This window comes from Nothoprocta perdicaria, unplaced genomic scaffold, assembly GCF_003342845.1.
Source record: "Nothoprocta perdicaria isolate Ctin4 unplaced genomic scaffold, notPer1 scaffold_85, whole genome shotgun sequence".
Classification (NCBI taxonomy): Eukaryota; Metazoa; Chordata; class Aves; order Tinamiformes; family Tinamidae; genus Nothoprocta; species Nothoprocta perdicaria.
In genome coordinates this window covers 1810344-1830316 of record NW_020456143.1, presented here as the reverse complement: position 1 = coordinate 1830316, position 19973 = coordinate 1810344, and the positions used below count along the sequence as shown (strand labels likewise).

Here is a 19973-nt window from a genome sequence, read left to right as displayed (position 1 = left end):
AAAAAAAAAAAAAAAAAAAAAAAAAAAAAAAAAAAAAAAAAGTTGTTGCCAAATGGCACTGATTTTAGTGCCATCAGTATTTTTTGTCTTACTGTTATGCAGAATTATTTTACCTAGAAAGGTGTAATGTTTAGCAAATCACCTTGCAGCGTTATACTGTGCACATGTAGAAAATTGTCCCATAGAGTAAATTGTATAATGGAAAATAAAGATGAGGAGAAAAACCCTGACATATAGCTGATTCTTTTCCAAGTAATTCATGGCTATTAACAAGGGCAGATTGATAAAATGCTTCCTCCCATCCTTGTTGAATTGTTCATCTAATTGGAGTTCTGATGCTTGCCTTTGCTGATTACTCTCTAGATAATAGATGTGACTTTCAGATTACTTGTATCCTTATTGTCAGATGACCTTACACAATTACACAGCATATCCTTGCTGTATTTCTTTCTTTATATATCTTTCTCTCTCTTTTTTATTTTTTTTTTAGTTTCAAATATGTGTATATCGTGCTCTACTTTAATGACTTTAGTTTCCAGGGCTTCTAACAGTGGAAAATGGAGACAGAATGATTTATAACTTGCACTCAACTTAACTTTCACTCAACTCACACAAATGCCAGTGATTACAGAAGAGGCAGGGAAGATCATTTTCATGTAGTTTTTTTACTGCATACGTAGAGCACATATCATGGCCCATGTTCTCTCTTAATGTCAGTCATTCATGAGTACATAAGAGTTGTGGCTCTCAGACTGAGAAATACACACCTCTAAACAAATGAGTGTGCTCTGTTTCTCCTTTTCTCCTTTTTTTTTTTTTTTTCTTTTTTTTTCTGAAGGGAGTTGTCTCACTCCCTTCAGACCAGATGCTATTTTGTAATATCCTGAAGGATCACAACAGAATAAAATGTTCCCAATTCTTTATTTCTTAAAGAGAGAAAATTCCCATGAACTTCAAGCTTGTATAGTAACTGGCAGAACTACTTAACTGTAACATTTTCCACTAAAGTATTAATGAAATATAATATAAACAATTAAATAGCTTTCAGTTAAATAATGTATGTGTAGGAGCTATTCATTCCTATGAGTGCTTATTTGTGACAGTGTTGATAAATATCTTATTCCATGACAAGCTAGTGCATACAGTTCATGATGCTGATTTTACATCTTTCCCATAGTATTAGGAATGTAGAATTGACTTAATGAAATTGACTTAATTGACTTAATAAAAAATGAAGCAGCTTTTAGCAAAATAAAATGCAACAAAAATATCAAAATAATTATATTAACTCAATCTGAAAATAATAGGCTTTCCCCATACTTCAACATGTTCAATATTTGAATATCTTGTTCCAGTTTGGGATGAATACATTTTTCCACATTTCAATTCTTTCAACATTGGAAAAGACATCTCTCCTGTTTAAGGTATCTTGTGTGTATCTGATATCTTTTGCTAAAGGCAAATTCTCATCTCAGGTTAATAGTCATGTAAGCCATCCACTGGGCTTACGTTCAAAATACAATGTTTCCAAAATGTTTTCTGAATGATTTGTAGTAATCATGTAGAGCTGAATCCACACCTTGTGGAATATGGTGGAAACTGAAGCTGGCCTTCCCATTTTCTGAGAATGGAAATTCTCATATCCATAATAGAAATTCCGCTTTCTTCTTACTTTTGTGCTTGTGTTTTCCAAGTAGATTGAAAACTCTATTCCATAGATCACTATGACTTTCTACATACTGCTTTAATACACAAAAATGAAGCTGCTGTGTCAACCTCTATAGAATCTATAGTAATAAAAGTTTATAACAAAACCGCTCTTATGAGAAATTAGTATTTTAAAAGCTATGAATGTTATTATCTCATGTTTTACCTACCACAAAATCACCTTTAATATCAAAATGTAGGTTAATGCCCCAAAACTCTGAAGTATCAATGCTAGTACTGCAATGAATTTCTGAAGGTACAATAAAGAAAGAAAGAGCAGAGGTTTCTACACATGGATAGTGTGTGTTATGTGAAATGAATTAGGGCAAGATAATACTGAAATAATGTTCAGATTTTCTTTTTATTATTGTCATCAGGTTGAACATCGGTATACAATTTCACTTGTAATTCAAGGATATTTTCATAGTACATGTAAAATTCTCTATATTTTGACAGCTCCTCTTACCTTTGAGCATTCTTTGAAAACCATTGGAAAGGTTTAGGAACGCAAATTACACCTGAAATACAATGGGAACAGTTCTCTGACACTAGAAGGTGCTCTGGCAAGTTCCTACTCATTTTGCTGTGATAATTTACTGACACTCACTGAGAAAAACTATTTTTTACACCAAATGTATGACAAACTATTAAACAAGAATTTAATTGGATTTAAATCTTCGGCAACTAAATCCTATCTTAGTAGGCTTTGAACATATTGTAAGATTTTCCCCATGCCTTGAAAAATTTGTTAGAGAAATAAAAAATGTGTGGGAGAGGTACATGTATCTGTGAAGGTTAAGGATAATATACCACTGTTCTAATAGAACTCATGATAGTTATGTGACCATTAATAGCTGCCTAATGTTGGCATTTCTTCTCCAGTTGCACCACTACATCTACTCTGTTGAGCTGTGCTGGCCCAAAGTCAAACAGCAGAAGCATGTCTCACTTTTCTGATTATTAATATTTGCAAAGTGTTATTGATTCTGAAAGGTTTCAAATGTGTGTCCCAAATTATTCAAATAAAAGCATTCCTCTCGCTCTTTCTTCCACAGCATTTAACTTACTCCGCATCTCTGGGGGAGAAGAAATGGTGACAGCAAGGATTCTTAAGAACAGTTATTTCCACACATTACTCTTTGCTTATAATTACCATAGCATTGCTTATAATTACCAATCGTGAAGACAGAACACCTTCAGGTTGTGCATAGAATATGTTTGGGGATAGAATTCACCTACATTTAACTATCTAAAAATTCGTAGGCTTCCTTAAAATTCAGGGTATAGAGAGACAATTTTTAGACAATTTTTAGCAGCTGAATATCTAGCTGCTGCCTGTGAATTAAGTCTTTCTGGAGAATCTATGCTGTTCAGCTGATCCAAACCTAAAAGTGACAAAACCTAAAAGTGACAAAATACTGATTTCTACATAGTTCCTTTCATTTGCATAAGTGAATGTTTACTGCTCTTTTTCTCTGAAAAACAGGAGCTTGTTTCAGTGTATGAGTTGTAGCAAATCTCTTTAAACTCACTTTTGAGAATACCTCAATATGCCGATATCTCAGACTCTCCTGTGAGTAATTGATTTGGCAGAAAAACATTAACTAGAATATTCCCTTTCATCTTTTTAGTTCTTTCCCTCTCAGCTTTCCCTCTGCTTCGGCTTGCCTTACAATGCCTCCTTTCTCCTTCATTCTGTTTATTATCATGCTGACGGTTCCAGATAGCCTTACGTGTGCTGTCAATCACATGCCATCCTGCCCAAGAGCATATGTCCTTGAAAATCACATGGGATAGCTCATTTCTATCCATCCTTTCAAAGGAAATTCAATTTAACAGTCATTTCGAATAGAATAAAACCCTGACTTTTGGCATCTTCATTTTAAATGAAAGCACCAGATTCTCTTTCTGTCAAAACACTGGAACTCTCGGTAGGAAGATTTCTACCGTTTCTAGATTGGTGTGGTAATAAGCATGTAGTCAGTGGCACACCTTAATAAATCAAGTCCTCAAGAGACTGGACTGTCTGTGTTTCATCAGAAGAGGGCTGTGATTATTTGAACCATATGTATCTTCTAAAACACACCAGTTTTATAAATTGATTTTTTCACTTGTTAACACTATTAAGATATTAAGTATAATGTAAAACATTTCTGCGAGTATAATTTAAAGAAGACTTTCATGGTCTTTCATTGGGTATGTTTTTTTTTTTTCCTTTTTTTTTTTTTTTAAGAAATGCTTTGGATGAAGTAGATAATGTGCTCAAAGACTGTTTAATATTGCTACTAAATTTATATTGCTACTAAAAGAGAATTCATCAAGATTTCTACTATGCATTATTTATTAAGAAAAAGGTTTGGTTATTTATGAGCAAGGAATAGAGTTTTATATTTTCTATCACAACCGTCTTTCTAAAGTGCACTTGTAGAGAACACTCTGGGGTTATGCATGTAAATTTTCTGAGAAAAATCACATTGTAAAACCATTTGTTTTTTTCCCCTAAGAAGAGAGTTCCAGATAATATGCATAGGGCATCAGAAATGTAGAGTTTTGTTTGAACATTTGACAGCATTTGCCACTTACTGTCATTGTRTAAGGAATATCCACCTAACTAGAAATGTGTGGTATCAGTATAGAAAGTTTCACTTAAAATCTCTGAAAAAGTATATGTGCGTTCTGCACACCTGTCCACTAGAACCATGTTGTGAATGTGTGGAAGAAATTATTTTTTAAGTATAATTTTAATTCAGGAATTATGAATTTTCCCCTTTATGTAGTTTCTCAGGTTTGGACAAAATACCAGGAAAACTCAAGTGGCCAGGGAAAAATATATTATTGTTATGCTGCTTTCTAACTATTTAATCTATATTGGTATGGATGCCTTGCTCAACTTAATTAATTTAATTTGGAGTATGACATCTGAGATCTGGATCCTAATATCAGATGCTACAGTGGCTTTGTACTGACGTAATTAAAACCAAAAATAAGATCCAGAATCTGGTAGGATCACATATCTTACTGTCAGGAAAAAAAAAAAAATTAAAAAAGCCCCTCAACCTACACTGACATTAAGTGGGCATTGTAAATGCTTTCAGATGGTTTACAAAGAAACTTTTTTTAAAGACATTCTGTAAATTGGCCATCGTTACGAGATAGCTTGGATTGAATGACAATGCCAAGACTTTATTACATTGCATTCAATTTACTATTAAGAATTAGTAAAATTAGGTCAGTTAGGACCTAATTTTTTTTTTTATTGCCCTAGAATGTACTTCTGGAAATATATCTTTAAAATGTGATAAATTCATATTGTACAAAGAGCAGATGTGATGATTGTTTTTAGTTTGATGTGTAATTTCATTTTGGATGTTTCCAACAGAATCATCATGAAATACTGTATAAACCTATGTGTTGTTTTCTAGCTGTATGTGGCCTACCAGTATAGTGCCTTGATATATTTGTAATGGTTACTTTTGTTTAAGAACAAAAACTGATCAGTTAGAGTGCCTTTTACTGAGTGTGATATTTTTCCACTAGAGAAAAGGAAAAAAATATGATTCTAAGATATGACATAGAAAAATTAAGCATCAGACATGAACTAACAAGATTAGACGTATTAAAGGTTTTCATTTTCTACCAGTTTTTTTTTTTCTGTCATAACTTAGAAGCAATAGAAACAGAAATATGCCCAGTGATTTATTATGTGTCCAAGTTACAAGATTTTTCAATTTGCAGAAAAATAAAGATGATTGGACTCAATGATCTGGAAGATCTTTTCCAACTGTAATGATTCTGTGCACCTGAGCTAGTGCATGTCTTCACTTTGTGGCATTTGCTGCCACACATATTTCTCTGGAGAAGAGAAGGCTGAGGGCATATGATTAATAGGTATAAACTCAGGAAGGGAGAATGCAGAGAGGAAGAGGTCCCTTCCAACCTTGAATATTCTGTGATTCTGTGATTCCTCTGCAGTTCTTGTTGCATCGATATAGAAGAGTGTGAGCATCAAAAAGAAAAGAAATTGCTAATGCCTTAGCTCATATCAACCAACATGTTTTCGAGGATTTTTTTTTTTTTTTTTTTTTTTCCCAGGGAGGAAAACTTCTGCTTGCTGTTGCCAATTTTATATGGAATATTTCCAGTTAGGGGTCCTAACCTTGTCAGAATGTTCCAGCCATTTGCATGACTATATTTTTGTCCTGGGGATGGATGACTTGTTAGAGTACCCTTGAATCTGCCTTAAAGTACTGATGGTTAAAAACTGAAAGATACTTGCATTTGCTGATCTATTAACCTGTAATTCATAACCGGTAATTCACAAATTCATCATTCAGACTGACTACTTATGCATCTTTTTTTGTTGTTTTTTTCCTCTATTTCTCTCCCGTTCTTGTCATACATAAGTAGCTTTTCTTTATCACTTATATATTAAAAAAAATTAAAAAATACATAAATTTTGTCAGATTATCACAAAATCTGATCCACTATAATATCTATATTCCAGGAGTATGTTGACAGTTGATAACATTAAATGCCAATGAGATGTTCACATTACCTAAACTTTATATCMTGTAATCTGTGGTCATTCACATTATTGATGGGGCCAGAAGGGATAAAGCAGGTCTGACATGTCCACCTTACATACTCAGCATGTTAAAAGTGCCAGACTCATTTGTCAGTGCCCTGCATCTGGAAAACATCTTTGCCGGAAGAATGTTCTGCAGAATTAAAGTAGTGTGGGAGGTGAGACTATATTTCTATAGAATTTAAAAGGGGAACCAAAGAGTTTTATGAGAGGGCAGAAAAGGGCAAAAGCAATAGACCTGTGCAGTTGTGGTGACGTAATGCTTTTAAAAATCACAGCTGAGCAAGAGCAGCTTTYACTCCTTAGGGAGGAGCGAAAAAGAGTTTCTCGTGATACTTGTTTATATTCAAGTTTAAAGTTTGTCTTCTCATTAAACATTTGATTTCTGAGGACCTGCTATACTGGAGAGGTAGAACTCAGCTATGTTCAATTATAAGTCTACTATAGACGACTGTATTGTGCACCAGGAAGGGTTTTGAATTTAATCTTTTAAACATGTTTTAGTTTTCAAGAATTTTAATTTTAAAAATGAGTGATCTAGTGKTTTTTTTKTKTGTGTGTTTGAATTGTCCTAGGTGCTTGAAAGAATTAGATGCTGATCATTAAGACATTTGAGAAATCAGAATGTAAATTACATATCTTAATGAATGCTTGTCATTGGAATAGTATCCTTGTCAAAGAGCATACAATATGAACACTAGAGTAGATTTGTAAGAAAAAGTATGTGAAGTGAGATCCATGTGAATATTTAATAGCAAGCTCTGACAGAGAGATAACAAACCTGTAGATTTATACAATGCATTTAAAGAAGGAAGAAAAGAGAGAGAGGAAAAAAAGGAGGATTTGTATTTGTTCCATTCATAGCTGTCTTATAAAATATATACTAACAGTCCAGACTTTGCTTTAAGGCTTTCTTAACTAAGTGGTAAGTGAAGTGGTTCAATTAGGAATAGGCAAATATTGAAACAGTCTCTCTTTTTTTTTTTTTTTTTTTAGTAAAATATTGTTCATGCTGTAAGGGTGCATTTTTACTTATGGTGTAGAACTTTTAAATTAGAAGGGCAAAGCACTCAGTATGGTATAATAGAGCAGCTAAGTATCACTTTATCAAATTTGCTGATCAGTACACTGAGGCATTTTGAAGCTCTGTTTTAATTAAAACACAGGAGTAGGGTTGATGGGTTTGCTTTTCAGTCTTAAGTGTTAAGCATGGTCAATATTTTCTCCCTGAACAAAACTTCTTTTTTCTCTTCCTTTTTATTTGTTCATATAAGATTCTTGTAGAGTGTACATTATGAAAAAAAAAAAAAAAAACATTTTTTTTCACAGAAATCTATAGAAACTCAATAAAAGGGCTTTTTAGCTATGGGATAGAGGAGCCCAGAATTTCTAGCCTGTGTTCTGGAACAGCGTATAGGCTTTGCATTGCAGTATGCATTGACTGTTTAATATAAAATGCATAGACTCTTTTGAGAACAAGGCCCGGAATTCATTTATTCTTTYCCAGTAAAGCAATTTAACTATTAAAGTAGAGTCATGCTTCTGCTTATTCACTTTTCCTGAAGCCTGAATATTTTTTACTTTGCTGTATAGCTATGACAGGAAATGGAGAAAGCATCCATCCTTCCCTTCCATTCCAGTAGCTAATAGCTTGTGATTAGAGTTCTTTATGGTAAGAGAAAGATCTTGGTTTCAATCCATTTAGAAAAGGAAATTGAACTCATGCTTGCCATTTCTCAGGTGRCTGATTAAGCCACTAGAATATTCTAAAAATGTTATACAGCACTATATTTTCCCTGGGCAGATTCTCAAGGAAAATTGTAGTTGCACCCGGTCTTGTAAGTGTGCTAAGTGTTCTCAGCATAATTGAAGCCTAGGAATATTGAGAAGAATTTCTTGGCTTTGGATTAGGCTCAAGCTTGGTATGATCTAGGAAATAAGTCTTTCAAACTAAGGATATGGGTATGGCCAGGAGCACAGCTTTTGACACCTTGAGGACTCCACAGTTACAAGGCGACCCTTGTGACTATAAGCATCTTCAAGGTCAGACACAAATTGAGAGCAGATTTGTGGGAAAGTTGCTAAGCTGCAATTTTGAAATTAAGTGCCTCATTTCCAATTGTATCTTGGTTTTAATGTCCCAAGGTACCTCAACACTGCAAAGTGCAAAGGTCCATGAGCTGACACTTCATGAAATAAATGTGAGGTCTGTGTGACCTRCAGCCACAGCAAGTCTGGAAGCTATACAGCTCAGTTCCCACAGTGAAYCAGCTTTGCTGCTGAGATTACCTACATTGAACCAAATCATGATGAAATTCAGTTGCCTGGACATAATAGTCATTTAGCATCATTACAGATTATCTGAGATAGTCTACATGTTCACGTGTTCTCTAGATGAGTCCTGACATTTGGAAGTTTCCTTGTGCTATTTATCTACACCATACTAATATCTCAGGTATCACAAAGGTCAGAAATCCACTGTGCATTTGTAYTTAGGCAAAAGAAATAACATTCCACAGGTCCCTCTGCTTGGTGTTTTCCTGCCTCTGCAGATGTCAGGTTCACGTCTGTGCTGGTCTCTATGCTCATTGCAAAAACATGCCTGTATACTGAGGGGAATCCTAGAAATACTTTCTTACAGGTCTGATCTTGAAAGGTGTTTAATATTCTCAACTTTCATTTAAGAYAAGATGCAGGTGTACTTAGCAATACCAAATCTTATGCAACTAGTTTACAGTTTACATGATTAGTTATAGGTTTGTTCATTATGCTTAATATTCTCCTTGAAAGCAGATGACTGATATCTCTGATGTATGTAAAGAAATATTGTCTCATTCATGAAAAGTTCATCTCTAGGACAACATGAAAATAAATCAGCAGAAGCCATCAGAGTGTCTATTCTTTGACTACTAAGTGATTAAACCTTTAAATTCMAGTTTCTGAAATGAAACATATTGGATGTTATATATTCTTGCAAGTAAAAACAATGGGTTGTTTATTAAGAATCAAAAGCATATTTCCAGTTCTGCTTTTATCACATTTCTAATCTGATCACAAATGGGTAGCGCTCTTCTGAAAAAACTATTTGCTGGATTTTGTAGGTGAGAAGCTTTCTTTGACAGCAGCATCTCCACATTTTTATGCAATGCTCAGTGTATCTCTGCCAAATATATGCATATGTATTCTCTGATGAGAACATTACATGCAGACAAATATGGATTTTGTTATACTCTATCATGATCTTGCTATATGACTTTCTCCTTATCCCAAAACAACTTGATTCCAAAGTGCTTTGAATAATATTGTAAAAGAAAAAAAAAGGCTAGACTATAAAAAGCCTAGACTTTATTAAAAGTAGACAGCTATTTAAACCGTAGAGTCTCTGAAAATATTAAATATCAGAAATGAAATTAGTTGTAAGGCTAAATTTCTGTTATCACTCCTTTCTGGTAAATTTTATGATCTAGGTAAATATGCTTTCAGAAACTAGCTCAGGCCCTGACTTGACTTAAGAAACTGGCTGATTTTTTTTTTTACTAAACTCCCTTATTATTTGCATAATACAAATAATAACTCGCATTTCTGAAAATCAAGTCATATAGATTATGGTCTCAAATGGGTGCTGTAATGGTGTATCCATATGAAGACTTCCTCCAACATGCAGAACCAGCCCTTCACTGAGCAGTTGCGGCTTGTGCAYAGTTGAAAGGTTATCATATGAACACATGAGTAGATGCTGATGTGGCTCCATCAAAATGATGTCCTCTGTGGTGTTTTCACCAGTTAACGAATATCCTACATCTTCCATCATCAGCTGCTAGGCCACATCTAAACAAGTGGGAAAGTTAACCTCAGGGATAATATCTCTGAAGTTGAGCCAAAGGGAATTTAGTCTGTCTTACCAAGACTAATTTTTTTTTTCAGAGGAGCAACTCCTCCAAAGTCAGCTTTGCTGCTCCCTTGATGCAGTCCTGAGGCTGCTATTGAGACTTASAAAGGCAGCGCAATGGATTCCAGCCTTCCAGACCTGTTGCCTGGCAGACTACACCATCTGTCTGAGAGTGAAAAAGACTTCTTTGCTGTACTTRCTCCTGTCTTTCTTCCTGAAGCCTGTTTCCAAGTTTCTGCAACATTACCCAGGATGAATTTCCCTTTCTCTGTGGAAGCAATTTGACCCTGGATCATGTACAGTTAAGCCCCAGCTCCCCTTAACTGCTTAGCACATTTCTTGGAAAAATCAGCAATCACTTCAAAAATATTAATTTTAATTTTACAGGATTTATACTGTTCTTGATGATTTAAGTGCTAATACATTCAGAGAATTTAGTGGAGATAGTACTGGACTTAAAGCAAGCAATCATACAGCCCCATAAACAAACCCAGAACATCACTGAACCTTCAATAAAAACCTGTAGTTTGCCAAGCCTGAGGGAAAAACAAAGAGATGGTTTCCAGTAATTTTTCAATTTCCATCCATTCATTCTTTGTTTCCCATTTGCATTAAAAATATATGTATTTTTTTTTTTTTCTTTTCGGGAAATGTTAAAAGAGGAAACTTATCTCTCCCCCTCTCCATCTCATGATATATTGAGCACAAAGGTTATGATGTAAAGACCCACAGACAATTTTTGTGGAGAGCTGGCTGGTTTTGAAAATTGCTCCCAGGTGTTTTGTGTCTCTTTCTTGCTCTAAGATTATACGATTAGCATTTTAATGTCCCACAAGCTTTTGCTGAGTTCCTTAGGAGGATAGGAAAATGAAGCCATAAGCTAAGCTGTTTGGTATTTATCACGCACACTCTGGTTGTATTTCAGAGCTCTGGGATTTAAATAGGACGTCAGTCTTTCACAGCCCATTTGGATATCTGGGTCTTCACATCATGCTGCTGGATGAGTATCAAGAGCGACTATTTGTGGGAGGAAGAGACCTCTTGTATTCCCTCAGCTTGGATAGAGTCAGTGACAACTACAGAGAGGTGAAGTAAAAAAATATTTATGTATTATTTATTTTGTGGCACAATGTGTAGCACAGAATATATGATTGGAAATGAGATGGCTGAGAGAGCTGGGCCTGTTCAGCCTGGAGAAGAGAAGGCTGAGGGGGGACCTGATCAGTGTCTATAAATACCTCAAGGGAGGGAGGGAGGAGGATGGGGCCGGCCTCTTTTCAGTGGTGGCCAGCAATAGGACTAGAAGAAACAGCCACAAGTAGAGGCACCAAAAGTTCCACAGGAGCTTGAGAAAACACTTTTTGACAGTGAGGGTGACAGAGCCCTGGAACAGGCTGCCCAGAGAGGTKGTGGAGTCTCCTTCTTTGGAGATCTTTAAAACCCGCTTGGATGCAGCCCTGTGCCACGTGCTCTAGGTGACCCTGCGTGAGCAGGGGGGTTGGACTCGATGACCTCTGAGGTCCCTTCCAACCTTGGGCATTCTATGATTCTATGGTTCTATGAGATGATAGATCTATTTGTAGACATTGAAATTCTGGGAATTAACATAAAAGTCATGTTTATCTCCAAGAGAAAAAAAMCAACTTTCCCTCTCCCCCTCCAATTATAGACTGTAGAGTCACTCTAGGTGAAGAAATCTGGAGGATTAATACCTATGCCTCACTAAGTTTTCTGTACTAAGTTTTCTGGCACCTGGATGCCACCCTGTGCCCTGTGCTGTAGGTGGCCATGCTAGAGCAGGGGGATTGGACTAGATGATCTCTAGAGGTCCCTTCCAACCTTAACCATTCTGTGATTCTGTGCATTCAATGGCAGTAAAAAAAAAAATCTATTTTTTATTACTCTTTAGAAGCTGCATTTTGCATCACTGTCTCAAACACGATACTATTAAGTAGTGACCAAAAGTGTCATTTAAAGTCTAGTCAGTGATCTATGGAAGAAGGATGGTGTAAGCCAAAATCCTACTGGAGAGCCTGTAACATTATAGAAATATTATTTTTGTAGATGAAATGACCATCATAGAAGACGGCTATGATCAGCCACAGCTGATTGACATGCTGGCAGCTGAAGTGGAGAGATATGAGTATGAAAAGGAGCAGACTCTGTCTTCCCTTTTCATTTATGTCCTTGCTAGATAATTCTGGAAACATTCGGCAGCAACAGAAGCCATCAGAACTACTGATCCTGCCTTAACCATCCTGATTATGGATAAAGAATGCTTTGAAATATTTCTTTTTTTTTTTTTAATTCCCTCAATATGTTTTTCATTTATTCTTATTTCAATGAAAGAATAAAGTCCCTCTAAAGAAATATGAGTTTTGAGATCCACAGTGCCCTGACCACTAGACAAAGGTTTCAGAGTCTTTCACTCTGCTCCTTTCTTGTAAGTGAATGTTACTATCCCTATGCCAGTAGTGTCATAAAGTTTACCGTAAGCAATCTTCTTATTTTCAAGTGCTTGTTCCACTACTGTGAATGGATATAACACACATTTATCTTCTTATGGGTAATTCAGGAAAGGCTATCCTACATAGTAGAAAATGSATATAAATAGTCACAGAAGCTATTTGAGAATTTATTTACATAAAAGGAATATTAATAACACTTCTTAACTCTTCAGAGATCAACTGAACATACTGAGCTTTGTTCCTTTACAGTGAGATATGAGTTAAATCCTTTTCTATTTGATAGCAATTGTTCTCTCACAATATATAACAGTTCAGGGATACAAAACCATTTCAGAAGCAGTGGTTTCTATAAATTGACCTCTTTCCCTCTTCTTCCTTATTTGGCCATAGATGARTATGAGGAAAGATGACGGCCTTTTAAGCTTTTGTCCAACTGTCTTGGTCCCTTCTGGACACACTCTTGAAGTTTGTTGCCCTCCTCCTGGTTTTTAGATGGAAGATTTAACTTTTACTCTCAAACTATGCTCTCKGCCTTGAGATCTGTGTGTAGAGTATGACAAATTAATGTAAGTTCTTTTTGCTGGATTGCTTGCTTGTAAAGAATGAGAAACTAGAATAAGTGGAGCTTGACCTAGCACGTTTGGAAACATGGCCTCACTGGGGATTAGCTCCTTAGTTCCTCTGAATACAAATATCAAAGCCCTTTTCTTGTTTCCTCAGCATTCTTTCAAACACTGATTTCACTCAGCAGTACCTAGGGTGTGCTTGATGGGCCCACAACATTATCAACAAAAGTGGGGAGCGATATATTTCTCTTATATCTAAGTTTAATTCCTGAGATATAGACAAAGTGAAATTYCTGGAATTGTGAGATTCATTGATTYATTATTATCCATTTTCCTCATTAAGTTGCCTTTAACTCTGTGCTGATTAGCCTTTGACCTTTCCTTTTAAACTGAAGTCTCTATCTCAATTAATCTAAGGCACAAGTCATAATTTAGTGAAAGTACAAGAGTGGAGGCAAATTTCTGATTTTTATTCTTTCTCCAGTAAACAAGATGAATCACTAGATTGTGATTGAGATGTTTCATAAAATCAATAGCTTTGGAGAAGATWTCACAGAGCTTTTTCATTTTTCAATCTAGAAAATTTTGGGAGTTTTATTTCGTTGCCATTCCTTTTTTTTTTTCACAGTTTGTAATATGAATATGTTTTCTAAAAAGAAGCAAAACTAGACTCAGAGATAAATCCCTTCTTGTATGAAATCTCAGTCATTCCTCAGATATTCAGTACTAATTTGCATGWTTAGAGTCCCTCAAAGAAAAACAAGGTGAGTGGACATAAAATATCTTTTGCAATTACAAAAAATTTTTGCATTTTCTTATTGACAATCAAAGTAATAAAAAAAAATGACCTTGCAATGCACATGAGATGTTCATTCTAAAAAGAACAGCATTCAAATGGACCATATTTTTCACCAAGGTCCTGTTCTMTTCCAATTTCAAAAATCAAGCAACAATCTGAAGGATTGCTTGTACATTTTCTGTGTGTTATTTATCTATTTTTATATTTAGCAATATACAACATATATTATCATATGTATCTTTTGCATAATGCAGACATATAAAATTGCAAAGATCTTCCAAGGAATAAAATTACTTTTATCATTCCTGTCTTGGCTGGGAACTCCAGAGACTTGGACCCACAGCTTTCTATGGCATCTTAAGTAAGCATACAAAATCTCATCTCTCCATTGGTTGAGTGAATAGCAATTATAATTCCTTTGCCTATTTTCTTTTCTCTCTCTCTCTCTTTTTTTTTTTTTTTTTTAAATACTCCTTTATATCACTCCTTACCTACCATAAGCACAGAATTTTTGTTGTACTATAAATATTTGAAACACTCTTGTTCTTGTGCTTTGGCTCCTGTATGAAGAGGGTCCTAACACGAACACTGGCAGTAATGATGGAGAGTATGAATGTGGATATCAATATTTGCATAAAATCATAGCTATACAAATACTTCTGTAAGCCAGAGCTTTGGAGGTACCCTCCATGTGACCTTCACTATCCTTAGAGATCTCATTCCCTTTGATGCCACCCTTGAAATCAAACTTTGCACATATCTGGGACTTGATCCAAAGTCTTTCAGACTTGTAACGATCTAACACACCGATAGAAAACCTTCTTTGATGTCTGGTGCCAAATTTATTTTAAAAACCATTGCAGTTCGTTGTAATTGGTGCCAGACCAGATCTTTGTTGACAGCAAACTTGAACCACTGCCAGTAGTTCACTATCTCTGTTATATCAGCTCGTAGAGAAGGATGACCTTTGGTCTATTTTTCCTCTCTTGTAGAAGTGAAAATATTCTGCACTTCCTACTTGTCTGGGAGCTCCTTATTAGATATTCATTCTTCCTAGCTTATTCTTCAAAGTGCTAGCAAAGAGCTAGTTATGAAGCTAGTTATGAAAGGACTTCATATATAGGTCAGTAGGCTTGTGCAGGAAAAGTTCAGTGTTTTATCTGTCTCTGGTCCAATACAAGTTAGTTCCAGATTAGAAGCTTTCTGTTGTGATACAGCATAGAGCAATGATAATGTACACTGCTTCTCATATGTCTAGTAAAGCTAGATACATTTTCACATCTGTGCTACCTTAACAAAAGTCAGCAAAAGCAAGGCTGTTGAACATTATTTATTATCCTTCGAATATGTCTATATTTAATTTTTAATAAGAAACACATAATTTAGCATAATTTTAGTTTGATTAACCATTGAAATATCTCTCATTAGCCAAGCTTGGTCTGCATTTCTTGATAAACACATATAATATCTTCTGGTCATAACCTGATGCTTTTGCAGAGGTTATGCTTCATCCAAACATGAGTTATACAGAACAGTAGAATGGAATTTGATTGCTCTGACATATACTCACATTTAGACAGGCTCACAAAGCGTTCCATTCTGGCCCGAAGTTATAACACTTTTATCATTTCCTGATAATAGTTTTCAGTAGACATGCTATTTCACTTTTTTGAGGTTAGTGGCTTCATAGTGTTTTAGYTTTCATAGAAGCTGTTTGGAGATGCTAATTAGGATCCCAACGCCAGTTAAACTGTTTGCTTTATCTGAACTTGCTGAGTACCTGTCAACTGTACTGCCTTATAATTCCATGTATTAAGAGTTATTTGTAAGAAGCTTTTTTTTCTATCTATTCAGTTCAGTGCTAGTCTTAAAGTTATAACATCAAGATCTTAAAGACAGAAACATTGTGATGCAGGATGCAAAACCATCACTAAATATGCAATTTACAAATTTCACAGTAACTCACAGTAGTGACAGGCTTTGAAAAATTATGTCTAATCAAAAGGTCAAGCATGCAGTCACAGAAAATGTACATAATTGGGATACTAAACCAGTCTAGGTGCACAGGAGAAATTTCCCAAGAATGATTATTGATGATTTTTGATAGCTTGCCAAAAGACTGTAGTCCTGACCACAAAAAACTCCAACAATTTGTAGTTAAAGCTGACAGTTATAACTGTAAAAGTACCAACATCAGGAAAAATAACATGTTGCAAGTTCAAGACTAGTGTTATAGCTGATTATTATCTGTATTCCTATGCAGTGCAGTTCTCCCCRGTAAAGAATACTGCAATAATAAAACAAATATAATTAAGCATTGTAAGCACTATGCCCATTTATCCATTTCTTTGAAATCATGACTGACAGACCAAACATCTCTTCTCCATCACATAAACCAATCCAGGAAATGGAGGGGTTTTTTTTTGTTTGTTTGTTTTTGTTTTTGTTTTTGTTTTTTGCTATACACATAGAATGTTTTGATACCATGTTGAGAATCAGAGATACCATGTTGAGAATCACATGTAAAATTGAATCTTGAAACTCAGTATAAAAGTAATATCTGATATTCGGGCTCTGTTTAGGTCTCTAGTCTGAAAGAATCTTGATGATGTTTTCAGCCTCTTTTAGTGTCTATTGAGCTTTGTGAAAGTTATGAGTCTTTAAAAAGTCAGTTCTGCATAGAAATTCTTCAGGAAGCTCATGTCACTAAAATCAGAACTCAAACCCATCTGTTCTAAGCTACAGTTGTGGCCTTGCCTGAGAGGTAGGTATATAGGCTATAAGCCTAGACTATAAGCCAAGAGAGATGCCTATACCTCTTTTCCACAGCTGGTGGAAAAAGTAGAGAGAAATGTCTGTCTCTCTTGTTTTAGTAGGAACTTTTCCATAAAATAAGTCATGAGAAGCATCCTAATAGGAAACACAGGACTCCGGTTTCACCTCAAGAATTATTTGTACAGGTTTCAGTTTGGAGAACAGATACCTAACAGCTGGATACAGTGCTGATACAGTGACAGGGAATCTTGTGTTGTACATCAACCTCTTGATTAGGGAAACTCATCCAGGAAGCAAAGAATTCTGTCTTCTCAAGAGGTTTGTGCACATAYCCCCTCTCCTCATCAGTGCGTACTAAAGACCAAATTATTTTTGCTTACAAGCAGCTTCTTTTCAACCTCCAGAAGAAAAAGAAGGGGCAGTGGGCTCCCACTTTTGGTTTTGTTTCTTTGCTAATTCAGCTTATGCATTTAATCTATATCTCTTAAATGAGGATATGTGTATAAAATCTTTTGAATAGCACTGAGATTAAATATCCAAATACAAAATAATCCATTACACGTAGCATATTTAATATTGGGTTACAGAGTTAAGAGTTTTTATTTGTTCTCCCTGTGGTTTCCCAGTTCCTAATACTTCCTTGAATCACAGATATACCCACTGGAGTGGGTATAAGCTTGATTTTAACCATGTAGTTGGAGCACTCATTTGGGAACTGTAAGTGATGGGAACAAACTTCTCGAGGCTCAAGAGATCCAAGAGATCATATCTCCTAACTTGTAAATCAGTGCTTTAGGGTTAAAAACAAACTGTTGTCTATTCCATCCTCCAGTGAGGAAGTACAKGACTGTGATCACCAAGCTTTACACTGAGTGAACGAGGAACACTTCGAGTGGGAAGCTGGAGAAGTGTCCTCACAGGACACTTTTGCAAGATACTCAGAGGCACTATATAGCCTATACAGGGGTGAGATATTTTCTTCCCATGGCAAGGAATGATCATACAGAAATGACTATGAGACTTTGGGACCCAAAGCAAGTGTTCTTGTAAGCCTTAGAGCATTTAGATGCTCCCTGAAAGCAGGTGGTTCAACTTGGAGACTGAGATCTATGTACTTGCAGGTGCTGAAGTTTACAGTCACAGACAGCAGACCTCCTGCTTTTAAGCATCATCTGATAAACCTGATTTATCCCCATGACTTAGTTTTTCTCAGATTATTTAATATTTCATAAAATTAAAATAATTAAATTACACACTCCATCCTCCTTCCCCCCTCCACCACATCCAATGTTTGCCAGACAGAAATAATTTTTAGTTGTAGTGTTGGCAAAATTTCTTAATGATCACATCCATTCTTTGATTCTGTCTCYTTAATTTTCAAGTTCTTTTGTTTTAGCTGAGCCTTATATCACCAAAGTGGACATGTTTGTGTTTTTTCACTTTTAAAAATTCTAAGAGGTGAAGTCATAATTCCAGTACATTTAGTCATGGCTTAGCATTGTTCTTATCAAAACAAATCATTCTTCTGGAATGAAACATAGATTTTTATGCTGTAGGTAATGGAAAAGTAACTAAAAAAAAATCTGCCTGCTTGTGCAGCTTGGCTTTACTTATAGTAATTGACTATGAAAAGCTTATCCTGCTTCCAGGAGGTTAATCACTGACCCTCATTAACTTTGCTGTAAACTATCGTCTTCCTTAAGTGTCACTTAGACTTGCTAGTCTTCACAAGAAATCACTGCTTCAAAATTCATATTTTATGGGAAATTGTTAAAATCACTATAAATTTATCAGGGCTATTCATGCTGAGTTTCTATAAAATGTTTAGTATAGTAAGTCCTCCAAAATTCCATTGGCTAGTATAGAGTTTGCTGAGTTACCCAAAATAAATTAGTTACATTTCAGGAATAATAATAGTGGAAAAGCTGGATTAACCTTGAACAATACATGGTCCTAGCTATATGATTTTCTGTGCATTTTTTTCAGATTCATTGGCCTAGTACACCTCTGCAGGCAGAAGAATGTATAATCAAGGGAAGAGATGCTGTAAGTATCACTAATTACAAATCAAATATGCYTCGATTATAGCAGTAGCTGATCTCAAGCAAGGATTCAGGCATCCCTAAACTTCAGAGAGATCAAAGCACAGCCACAACTCTAAGTGTTACAGCTTAAACRTACGTCACTGCTATGAATACACTAAATGATTAGCTTAACTACTTTTCAAAATAGCTTATAAGTGGGCAGTGAACATTTTTGAATATTTGAACTTTCTCTTATCTAACTTACTAATTTTCTTCTTCCACTTCTGTCCCCATTTTTTTTTTTCCATGAACATAGGATGTCCTCTTTGCTCAATCTTTTCATATATTCTAATATCTCTTTATAACTTACATTCTCTAGAATGTCTCCTTCCTAAGATTATCTTAAAGATTCACTGAAATTTTATGAACCATTTTTGGATCTTGAGATTTCCAGGTGGGTTTGATAGATTTTTTTTTTCTAAGTTATTCAAACTCATTTTAAATCAATCAAGAACATAAATGCTTGAGCTTTATCTCATACTACCTGTCAACATAGATTGCTATCACAGTTAAATCTTCACTTCCTTTCCATATTAACAACATGATGGGTTGTATTTTCTGCTACTTTGCCTATGCTAATATTGCAGGGAGGTCACTGAGATAATAAATTCTTGACTTCTTACAGAAATAGGTACTGAAACTCATAACATTGCCCCAAATCACTATGTTTTAAAACCCAATCTGGTATAGTAATTTTTCAAATTTKTACTGTGATGAATATGAAGTTTTCAAGAACTTCTTATGGTTTTCACATTCGTTTCATTCTGCCCTGTGAAAGTAACGTGTCTCCGTTTTCAAAAAGAAAAGCAAAGGATCCTTACATAATCACAAGTCTTCAGAAAATAAGTCTATAAGAAAAAATACATTAAAATGTGAAAGCTAGAAATATTTTAACACCAAACAATAGGAATTATTCTGATCCTCACATGAAATCTAATTAAGTGTGGGACCATGGAAATGGATAATGCTAATTCATTCCAGGAAACCTTAATAATTTTCATTAATGTACCTAGTGAACTAAATTGCTCAACCTGAAAGGAATCTAAATTATAATCAAAACCATTCCTATTACCTTTTTTATCTTTTTTTTTTTTTTTTTT

At 35.1% G+C, this 19973-nt stretch overlaps 1 protein-coding gene across 2 annotated transcripts in view; it reads left to right on the top strand.

Moving 5' to 3' along the window:
* SEMA3E (semaphorin 3E) overlaps positions 1-19973 on the top strand; it is a 127771-nt gene that overhangs the window by 55588 nt on the left and 52210 nt on the right. For both annotated transcript variants that reach the window (XM_026052210.1, XM_026052209.1), the window contains 2 exons: positions 11107-11267; positions 18776-18835. In XM_026052210.1, the coding sequence (XP_025907995.1) occupies positions 11107-11267; positions 18776-18835 (221 nt within the window). The remainder of the gene's footprint in view (positions 1-11106; positions 11268-18775; positions 18836-19973) is intronic.